General features: G+C 28.4%; 1 protein-coding gene across 1 annotated transcript; it reads right to left on the bottom strand.

The window, feature by feature from the left end:
* Window positions 1-2,907: 2,907 nt before the first annotated feature.
* On the bottom strand, window positions 2,908-11,070 carry LOC126553621 (uncharacterized). Its single transcript, XM_050208765.1, has 7 exons — window positions 11,018-11,070; window positions 10,461-10,657; window positions 4,905-5,056; window positions 4,573-4,779; window positions 4,051-4,247; window positions 3,816-3,955; window positions 2,908-3,366 (listed from the first exon to the last, which is right to left on the bottom strand). Exons 1-7 carry the CDS (start codon window positions 11,068-11,070, stop codon window positions 2,987-2,989), a joined length of 1,326 nt encoding a protein of 441 aa, XP_050064722.1. The 3' UTR covers window positions 2,908-2,986.
* Window positions 11,071-12,620: the final 1,550 nt, after the last annotated feature.

The raw sequence follows: 12,620 nt of genomic DNA, 5'->3' as shown, positions 1-12,620 counted from the left end.
TCCTCTCTTTAACTTCTTTACATTTCAATTTACTGTTTTTTTGAGCTTATGTATAAACCCAATGCACCTGCATTGTGTTATACTATATTATATTATATTGGGATAGATTATCAAATTATGGGAAGTGTATTAATACACCTGCATTATAAGCAATAGGCCAGAGATCAGAAAAACATATTTTTTTCTGTCGATTGAATAATAATTATATAATTATATGATATTATTATGATGATATCATTATATAATGGTTATATAATTATTTAATGATGATTATGTAAAATCATCATCACTCTAAAATAGAATACTAGTCCCCTGTACGTCATTGAGAACTCATATAAATACGAGTAGAGTATTTAGAAGTAATTAGAGGTAGTTAACTCCAATGTAAGACTATTGCTCGTCGTGGACTTTGTCACAGCCACATCGCCGCGAGTTTACGGTCATTCCCAGTACTTGTAATTTTACATAGCAGCAAGCTATTTTACTTTTGTTTTATGTCATTATTTAAGTTTCATGTTGTTTAACTTAATAAAACATTTACTTTATTTCAATAAAACAACAAGTGTTTTAATTTTCAACACCTACCTTTCTCACAACACACTCAAGCTCAACACAGAACGTGCTACGTCGTTTAAATAATTAATTTGTACGTAGTCGCAGTGCCTGCACAGCGATCACTACACTTCGTTTACAGTTGCAAACACATTTCAAAACTTTTGCAGGTTTGTGTATATTGTATGACCATACACCATTGTTTTTTTTTCTTACCATAATATTCTTTGCCATTCAATTATATTTTTTTTATTTATGTTATAAACTCCAATTTTTGGGTTTGATCTTTTTTTTCTTGTACGTACTGCCAACTGATTTCTATATTATTAACATTTTCTGTAGAATCATTATTATTATCGTTATTCATGCATTCATTTAAATTTTCTAAAGCAAATGGAACCATATAATTATTTTCAATAATATAATGATTATTTACTACCTACAGTAAAAAATAATATCATTCAAAAACATAGTAGCTATACCTACTAAACATTATTTTTAAAACTCAAACCTGAGGTTTGTCTGTACTCTCTGTTAACTCATTTTGATTTTCAATATAACTAACATTTTCTGTAGAGATTTTATCATTATTCAATATTCATATTATATTCATTTGAATTTTCGAAAGCAAATGGAACCATATTATTATTTTCAATAACATCATAATTTAAAATGTCTAGCTGTTCACTAATATATTTGTCAATATCGAAATTATTTCCAACATCTCTGTTTTTATTTTTAATAACATCTATAACAAAATTAAAAAGTATAATATACCTACCTATTTTGAATTTATACTACGTAGGTATTTATGGAATAAAATAAAATAAAATATTTTATATTTATATAATACAATAATTGTCCTGCTGCCACCAGCTCACATTCGACAACCATATTAATTAGTTTTTATTAATTTGTAAGAATTTAAACAATTTTAGATAAGAATTAAAAATAACCGTACATAAACTGGGGTGCACATATGAAGACGCATTAATAATTAATATTCGAAAATAATAAGTAAAACACCTTGTCCTCGTGTATGCGTAAATGCGTAGAGTATTTTACGACTTCATGTTATCATGTTTTTATACATAATAATTAGCAGTAATAATAAAGTGATAATGTGTTAACACATAAATCAAGTTGTTATAGCAACCATTTATAAACAAAAATTAAAAACAAAATTTCCATCGTAAATCTCAAAATCCCCGTTTGAGCAACCCTTTAAAATGTGGATTTCGAAAAATCCTTTCTTAGTGTGCTCTTACATTGCTCAAGGAACCTCTGTACAAAATTTCAAGTCTCTAGACCCAGCGGTTTGGTTTGGGCGTTGATGAGTGAATAGGGGCCGTCTCCTATATGTATATAGATTTATATTTATATTTTTATCTGTTAGAGGGCGCCACCGATGTAACTCAGTTTTTGTCTCTAAATCTATAACTCACAGGAGTTAGGTCCATAATTTATGCTATAAACCCGCTCCCCGACATTCTCTTTAATTTAAAAAAAATTGCACGACGATTGAATAAGTAGTTTCGGAGATTAGCCCGGACAAAAAAAAGCGACTTAATTTTATAAAGTAGTATAGATAATCAAACTTTTTATTTTACACACTTGTCTTTTTCCGTGTCAACTTAGGATAATTTATAATATTGTATGGTGTAGCAAAACTTCTAGCCATTTCTAAAAGTTTTTTTGTCCTGGATGTCATCTTGTTTCTTATAGTATAATGTATTAAATCAAAGTATAAAATATAAAAGAAAACTGTTCATAAAATATTATGATTTAACAAGGATAAAATTTAGATTTTTAACATATTAAATTTAAATACAACGACGTTGTCACGTTGTTATGGAGATACGCCAGTTTCTGTAGATAATATTTTTTTTGTACATCGGAGTTACGACTAATGCTTATCAATTATCACCGGTTTCATGGAAGAAAATACTCTTAAATATTACTATTATGATACCAATCGACGCGCATTTTTTTTTTCTATTGAATTATATAAAAACATAGAATTTGAATTTTTTGGAGTTACGCCGTTTGCTAAATAGGCTATATATATATTTTAGAAGAGAAGCATATACTTGACTTTAATTTACACTAGGCAAATGAGATAATGGAAATATAGAACTACCTAAGTCAAATTATCAGAGTTGTAAATTATTTTGAACACAAATAGCCAATAGGTACCTTTTATTTGAATTATCTTTCAATTTAAATTTATATCATATTATAATACATGACTTGGTATTACAGACTACATGCAGTTATGTTAATAAAAACATTCGTTGAAAATTATCAACATCCCCGCGGCATAAAGGACATCTTACAGGATATTGGTTCTCTAAGACCCCAACACATGTGGTACACAACCACGCATGTCCACATGGCAAAACAATATATTGAGCCACATCTTCTCCAGTTGTAACTATGTTACATGCCATGCAGACACTTGGCCTAATTGGGTGATTTGGCTCAGGTTCTTCTTTTGTTCTGCTAAACCTACAATGTTTACCGGAGCAATTTCATTAATGTCATTTTCAGCTACTTCATTATCATCCGACTCTTCACCATTTTGAATACCCAGTGCCCAATTTCTTTGCCTACGTTCATAAGTTGCACTACAATGAGAGCATTTTACCAAAAATTGCCAAACACTCAGTATACCAGCTTCATGGTGTTCAGTTGCCCGTTTGATGCGCTTGGAATTTAATAGGAATTTTGTTTTTAAGTTTCTCGTAGGTTGTAGGCCATTTTCCAGCTGAGTAACCATTGTATGGTACTTTACACTCAGTGCACATATTTGACCTAGTAATTAAAATCAACATAATTATATTATTAATAGAATAAATACCTACTTCTGATTCAGATCAATTTATTCTGTATTTCTGTACTATTATTATTGTTATTTATTAAAAGATTTACTAGTTAGTCAATATATATATATGCAAATTTAAGAAAAATGAATAAAAAGGTAAATTGGCTAATCACAGAAGGATAACAACAATATTGTAGAATTAAATAATTAGATGTGTCAGTACTTTTAATATTTTGTATTAATAACAATAACATTGGAATGTTTTTAGAGTTTATCTTCCAAATCACATGTTGTACAATATGATGCATTTAAATATTTAATCTAACTATTTACAGGACTATATGCCATTTTAATAAAATATTAACTATTGATTACATGGTTAAATTTACTAAGAATAAATTAATAATTGTATTATTTATATTAAATGTAATATATTTACCTAGGAAAACCCATAAATTTGGATGAGTGACGGAAAATTGGTATCTTAAAGTATTGTGGAAGCTTTCAATGTTATTATTTGTCCTTCTTGGGACGCCATTAACTGATAAAACGTTCACACCTACACACCTTATCCAATAACTGTAAATATAACAAAAATATAAGGAAAGTAAGTTAGTTTCATTTTTAATTTTAATCTGTTTTAATTAAATTAAATTTGTCTAGAATTAAATTACCTTTGGTAATAGTTGAAAAGGTTTGGCATTGGAACATTATGATTGGTAGCATATGCTTTAATGAGCATAAACCCTTGCTCTATTTCTGCTCCCGGCAATAGAGCCAAACACATGAGCATCCTTAAAGATTTTAATGCATACTGATTTGTATTAACAGTTGCCAAATAATTGTATGATCTCATTTTCTTCCATACAGCCTAAATAATAATTTAAACAAAAGTTGATAAATATTAAAAAAAAAAAAAATTCAATAAATATTTATTTTTACAATATTAAATAGATTTAAATTTGTCAACTTTATAATTTTGTTTGAAAATAATGGTACGCCAAAGATGAAAATAGGACTAGTGTAAGTATTAAAAATATGTGTAACTTAATTTAACTAATTTAACATAATTCAATTTTACCATTATAATAACAAGTGAGAAATTTAAATATATTCACAAGTTATTAATTATGATATATATATTTCTTTTTTTTATGTAACATGTAAGTGTTATTAAAATTAGGTATATTATCAACCTGATTGTGATGAAACCAACATCCCATAACTCTTGTTCCTCTTACACCTAAAGAAGATAGAAGTGAATCTCTTAGGGCTGGTTCAAAATCTGTGATTATAATGTCTGGGTTAAGGTTAGGAAGTACATTTGTCTTCATAAAGTCTAGAACACATTGGTAGGAATTCCTAGATTTTGATTCCATCAATGCGTAAGCAATTGGTATAGACTGAAAAATGTAATTAGAAATTTTTGATTATTAATTAAGAATATTAATCTTGGTTAAATTACCATAACATTAATTAATATTAATCATACTATTATTTTAAATTGTACACTTAAATTAACACTTACAGAATTATCGATCATGCAATGAATGCTTAGAAGCTGGCTACCCATATTTGATGGGACTACTTTAAAAGTTGCGTCTGCGTGAACTTCAGTGATGTTGTGTAGTAGTACTGTGTTTATCAGTTGAGGGCATGCCAATATAATACTGTATTTGCCTGTTTTTGTTATAAATTGTATTTTAATTCAGTAAGTATAATACTCTATGTATAAGTCATAAACTAAAAATGTATTTATCAAGATTGTACGGACCGGGAGCGTAAGGTATTAATACGCGCGCCCGGTTACCTCTTACTTCGTAGCGCACGCACACACCGACCGACCTGTGTAAATGTGTATACGTGTATATAGCAACTCAAAGGAAGTGGACGGGGTCGCCGAGCAAGACCAGAGAGTGCTAGTGTGTGGTGGTGTGTGTGCGTGTGTATATATGTGTGTGTGTGCTTAAAGGCTAATAATAGAAAGGTAACTTAATAAATGGTAACTCAATATAAATGCTGGTAAAGAAAAAATATAATAAATAGTAATAAAATAATATCTACGGCCCTTTTGGCCCAACAAGCAAAAAAAGAATATATATAAGGTAAAATGCCGATTTGGCGCAATCAATATAAATAATAATAACAGTACCAATAGGCAATAATAAAATAATAGGGAAAAATATAAATAATAATAAATAGATAAAAAAAACTCACAATTTGTGGAGCACTGCTGGCCAGCCGCTACCTAAAAAAGCCTTATAATAATTGGACACACACACAAAATAATTTAAATAACATACAAAAAAATATAACTAACAAAATTAACAGAAAAAAACAGGTAACACTTGCGGCGATTAGCGCTAATCATATATCATACAAACTGCGGCGATTCGCGCCGTATAGGTATATAATATAATAGTAGAAGTGAGTTTGTGACGATTAGCGTACACAACAATAAAATAATAAGAGTGACGATTCGCGTCCACAAACTATACTTGTTGTATATAAAAAAAGGCTGGTGGCTATTAGCGCCACGAATTAAAATATATGATATATAAAAATACGACGATTTTCGCACACGAAATACAATTTTGCCGATGACGATTAACCGTACATGCAAAACGTTATTGCGACAAACGCTGGAGAGTAGACTGGTAATACGGCGGCCGTGTTATAATAAATAATAGTCGCCAGCCGATCCGGCGGCGTGCGATAGCGATTTAATCTGCATATTATATAATAATTCACAATACAAATATACAAAAATAAAAACATTAATTATGTGATGTGTGTGGTGTGTTGGTGTGTGTGTGTGTGTGAGTTTGGTCGGCCGTGCTGTTATCGCTGTTATGCGACGTAAGAACACTAAACAAAGATAAATAAATAACTATAAAAATTAAATGTGTATCATACTATCATATTAATAAATTTCATTTTAAATTTAAAGTTTAAAGATTAGTAGGAAATCACACAATTTTTAGTCTAAACTTGATGTTTTTACCACTTATGAATAAAATTGTTTATATTTTATTTAAAGATTCTAATTATTCATAATAATTAATTTACAATTTAAACAATACATTAAAATGTTTTAATTGTTATTTTATTCTTTTTTTTCTTGTGGTATCGCCTCATGGTAGTGAACCGTTGGCCCCCAATTATTTAATGCTTGAACTTACACATTTTTGTAAATGCATTTTGGAATTGTCGCTGAACTTGTTTTTAATGTTTATAAATAATTAATTAATTTTAATTTATAAACATAACTTTGCACAGTATCTTATTTAAGTTAAATCATCTCCTAGTTCAATCTGAACCTTATTAGCATATATTTTTTTAACATAATATTATAACAGTACAATTATTTTAAAAACAAAACATTTTCTAAATTACTAATGGTTTTTATAAAAAATTGATTCTGGAGATGCTCCAATGCATATATCTGTTAATAATTAAAATATTTTTTTTTCAATTATATTAATGAAGGGCATATTTCACCATACATAACCCATCCTGTAAAAATATCTTATTTGAGCCTGATTATTCTATTTTTATTTAATGTATTAAATGTGTTTATAATGTACACTCTTCAGTCTTCAACTGTTCAACATTACATTTAATCAATCTATTATATAAAAATAAGTCGGGTTTTCCTCCCTGACGCTATAACTCCAGAACGCACGAACCGATTTCCACGGTTTTGCATTCGTTGGAAAGGTCTTGGGCTCCGTGAGGTTTATAGCAAAGAAAATTCTGGAAAATTCAGGAAAATTCAACAGAAAAGTGGGGAAATCGTTTTTCACATACAGCGCCATCTGTCCAGCAAATAGTAAACTAAATTATTTTTGGTAGTCAATGGCAACCATTTAAATAAAATAAATAATAGTAAACTAAATTATTTTTGGTAGTCAATGGCAACCATTTAATAAAATAAATAATTTATTTAAAATGTTATAGCAAGGTTGTTTTTAATAATGCAAGCAAATAGACATACAAACTAAAATCGTTGTCATAGTAAAAAAGAAATTAAAAATCTATATATATATATAATATATATATTATATAAATGGAGACAAAAATTTATAAGACAATGTATAACTGTCACTACAGTTCAGCAAGAAAATAAACTATATTAATGTCCCTATTTTTATTAATTGAGAACAGCTGAACCGATTTCGCTAATTATTTTTTAGTAGTATTTGTTATTGTCTGGAGAAGGTTTTTACGAAAGAAAATTTTTAATAAGTCAACCGAATAAGTAGAAAAAGTGCAAAATCTATTCATTGATGTCTGGGATTTGAAATCGATACCATTGTCTTTATTTACTCCATGGTAGACGTAGACATCTAAACATCAGCTCGATGTACAATCAATATAATCTATGGTTTCTATAGTTATTTTAGTTTGAAAATTTGAAATTTGTTGAGTGAATTTTTTTTTAGTTCACAATATGATAATATACTGCTCGCATAATCATAAGAGAGTCTCACGGCAACGGTAAGCAGAATGACTATAATATTATGACTTGAGTAACTCACTGACTGATAAACGTAGAGCCTGAACAATGATAGATCGATGCTTACAATTTACACGGTACATTCGTAAAATCGTATCACACATTTAGTGTGTAATAAGAAAGCATTTTACAAAATTCGCATATTAAAGTGGTGTTTTCACAAGATTTTTGAGAATCAAAACAGTCAATGAAAATGTCTAAGTTTTGAACACCGTTAAACCGAATAGTAAATAACAAATTAATCAATTATGTATAAAAACATGATAACATGAAGTCGTAAAATACCCTACGCATTTACGCATACACGAGGACAAGGTGTTTTACTTATTATTTTCGAATATTTATTATTAATGCGTCTTCATATGCGCACCCCAGTTTATGTACGGTTATTTTTAATTCTTATCTAAAATTGTTTAAATTCTTACAAATTAATAAAAACTAATTAATATGGTTGTCGAATGTTAGCTGGTGGCAGCAGGATAATTATTGTTGGTATTTATTGAGGTGTACATCAATGATGAACTGTATGAAAAATTTGGATCAGAAAGTAACCAAGATTGCAAGTTAAAGCTCTGGACAAAAATGTAATAAACGCTATAGTTATCACTGGGAGCGCTAGAGGAGATATAGTTTTAATCCGAGAATTAAAAAATTCCAACTGATTATCCCTTTGAATTAAAAAGAATACAATTCCCACTCAAAGTTTGCTTTGTTATAACTATTAATAAGTCTCAAGGACAATCATTGAGCATGACAGGGATTGACTTGAGAGAAGAATGTTTTAGTTCTATATCAGTTCTATATCACATATTCTAGAGTAAGCTCTGCCAGTAGTTTGGTGGTTTTTTAGCCCCCCAAAAGGCAGTTCTAAAAATACTGTTTATAAAGAGTTATTGAGATGAATAAAATATTTAAATATAAATATATTTTTTTTTGGTTTTTATAACACCATAATGTTAAGTATTTTTTGCCGACAAATTACAATATTACAATACATAGGCAACCAAGGATCAACATAACATCTAAAACCAGTCTGTAATAATTATAAAAACTGATAAAATAAAAGTTATAGTAGGTAACACAAAAAAATGTACAAGGGCAAAGCCGGGTTATTCAAGATTTTTGAGAATCAAAACCTAGGTTAGGATTATGTATTAATTGATTAAATTAATCTACCGTATTATGTCAAACTTAGTATAACTTTGATACTTTATTAGAGTTAAATCATACACTTACATACAAATACCACTAGGTCCGCGATCTACCGCAGGTAGATTGCCTACCTGATAATATATTGCTGCGAATCAGAATTTTTATTCCGGGCAACAGAAAACTTAAGATAAAGCTAGAACATTATCCACCGAATATTAAATAACGAATTGAACAAGTTTGAGTTAGTATATTTAACGAGCAACGAAGTGCACGGGATCAGCTATATATATTATAAATGGAGACAAAAATGTATAAGACAATGTATAACTGTCACTACAGTTCAGCAAGAAAATAAACTATATAATGTCGCTATTGATTATGATTGAATATAATAGTTACAGATCTGTTGTTATATTTTGTTAAAACCATATCAACAAAAAAAAGAATTAGCGAAATAAGTCAATGTCCACAGTAAATTTCAAATTCACAGCAATAGACTAACATAACAAGTTATACTAAGTTTTATTGTTTTACCAACAGGCAACAATACAAAAACCACGAGATGGCACATTATTGTATTTTAGCCACTGTAGTAAAAAAAAAAAAAAATGATATAACTTTGAAACTTAAGTATTAGAAATTATAAACTTCTTATACACACTCTCGCGGGGTCCGCAATCCACCACGTGTGGATTGCCTACATGATAATATACTGCTCTCATAATCATAAGAGAGTCAAACGGCAACGGTAAGCAGAATGACTATAATATTATGACTTGAGTAACTCACTGACTGATAACCGTACAGCCTGAACAATGATAGATCGATGTTTCCAATTTACACGGTACATTCGTAAAATCGTATCACAAATTTAGTGTGTAATAAGAAAGCATTTTACAAAATTCGCATATTAAAGTGGTGCTTTCACAAGATTTTTGAAAATCAAAACAGTTAATGAAAATGTCTAAGTTTTGAACACCGTTAAACCAAATAGTAAATAACAAATTAATCAAAATTCGAATCATATTATATAGAATTTGCATTTTTAACGGGCAACGAAGTGCACGGGGTCAGCTAGTGCTAGATAAAAAAAATCCATTTATATTTTTCAATTATTATTACTAAAATTACTAAAAATGTGTTATTATTTTATATTAATTATCATTTAACTTGAATATATAAATATAAAATTACCATGTGATCAAGTGTTAATAGTATTTAATCATCAATTTATAAATCCTCTTTTAAGATTTTAAGTATGTGGCCCTTTGTTACAACGAATAATTTTCACTAATTTATTATGGCTTAATTTATGATGGTGACATATACGATAATAGGTATTTGCTATTAAAGACTACATTTTAAATTTTTAAAATTCATTAATGTAACTATAAACTAATAATATTATTTTACCTTCAGGATCTCGCACACATCCATTAAATATGGAAGAACCACAACATGAGTATCTTAATAACTCCCCATTATCAAATTTTATGGATAACTCGTGTAATGTATGGGGCAAAGAAGGCAGCGAGGATCTCCTAGAAAAATGCATAATACTCTCTGCAGTCGACCAAGGATATAGGCCGGCGGCCGCGGCAACTTGGTGCCTAAAATATATAGTTAACAATAAGAAGTAATTTATATAGGTTTATTTTTATTTAAGCATTTACATTACCTTAGAGCTTCTTCGTCATATATTGTTTTCAGAGGCAGGTTTTCATTTTTTGCCCGTAATTTTAATGAATTTCTAAATATTTTCACCATGTTGTCTTCATCATTTATATTTCTCGTGTGAATATTAGAATGAGATTTTATTCTATAATTGAACCATCTTGATTTTTTTTGGCTGTTCCAGCACAAAAATTCCTTTGCTTTTGCACATTTAGTAACTAAAAATATTTTAAATTGTATTCAAAATGATTTTTACAATTATATACTTTGAATTTAGTAAAAAAAAGTATACTTACGTATTTCCATTTTTGTGGCCATTATTTTGGTATTGATAACCATTATGGAACATGATGATATGAATAAATGTATGGCGTTTAAATAATTAATTAATTAATTAACTGATTTACTGACAAGTAAATTACTGGGATGTGCACAGAGCAAAATCTTGTGAACAAATGATTTAACATTTAACAATGGTTTAATACTTAAATAGTGATATGTTATTTATGTAAACAAGATTATTATGGTAGATTAATTTTCTAAAAATAGTTTTATTTTGATTTGTTGAAATATTTAATTTTATATAATTTTTATGAAAATTATATACATATATATTTTTTAGTGGTCGATATGATTTTTGTTTGTGTTTCTCCGCCAATTCGTAATCGTTTAAACTGGTTATTTTATAATGGTTTTAAAACAGAATTGTTTTATAAATATCTTCGTGCATCGTAAAAATATAATTTTTCTAGTGATATTACATGTAATATATATTGCCGCGTGAGTTGTCTCCATTTTACACAACGCTTACGAGTCATACGACATGGAAAATGTTCGTTTTCCAGTTTCAATAGTGTGCTATTAATCTTAATATTATAGTGAATTTACCTCTATTATAAAATTTAAATGTGAGATTATTATCTAGGGCCCCACTTTCTTTATTAATATTTTTAATTAAATTATGATCATTTTAAAATGTACAGTGTCAAATAGGTCATAATTTACTTAAAAACAATAATATCAATAAATGCCTTCGTGAGGCCCTAGATAATAATCTTACCTTTAAATTTTATAATAGGTCAATTCACTCAAATATCAAAACTAACAGCACATTATTGAAACTAGTGAACGAACATTTAGTAGTCTTACATGTGTAAGACGGAGACAACACATGCGTCATGCGTGTTAAATGTCCTCTTAACTATGTATAAGTAATATACACATATTTTTGTAGAATTGAATTTTTATCTTGACAAAATTATTTTCATGTTTACAATAAATATATTGTAATATTTCACTAATTTTTTTCATAATCATAAACTTAATATCAACATCGTTGCTATTTACAAAGTTTGACAAGATAAATATATTATATTATTATTACGTCTTGATAAACTTGCATACTTATCTCTTTCTATATTATGTGTTTGTGAGCAATATAGCAAAATTACGATAAGTACAATTTAAACTGTGGCGTTGATGTTGAATTTGGAGCTTAAACACCCTAAGACTCGAATTTTCTTTTCAGAATATTTTCAAGATAATGTACTGACAAATTTTGTTTATAAAAAAATTTGAAAAAGGAAAATTAAAAATGTTAAGATTTGATTTTTAATATTATACAAAATTTATTTGGCATCTTAAAAATATTCTATTCATTAAATTGGATAACTAACTTTAAATTCAATGGTAATGCCACACTATCATTTTGGTGAAGTATGATTTTCCTATATTGGCCGTTAAACGGATACACAATGCGTTTATTATAATGTCATTAAGTCGGCCCAAAATGCCTCTGTTTATCCTAATGAGTGTTAAGTATTTGATTATGGATAAAAAAAGTGACATAACTTTAACAATTAAATCATATAGCTAAGCGTTAATGCTAATCTTCGTTAA

This window comes from Aphis gossypii, unplaced genomic scaffold (genome assembly GCF_020184175.1).
Source record: "Aphis gossypii isolate Hap1 unplaced genomic scaffold, ASM2018417v2 Contig00281_ERROPOS243947, whole genome shotgun sequence".
Taxonomy (NCBI): Eukaryota; Metazoa; Arthropoda; class Insecta; order Hemiptera; family Aphididae; genus Aphis; species Aphis gossypii.
This window is presented reverse-complemented; position numbering and strand designations above follow the sequence as displayed.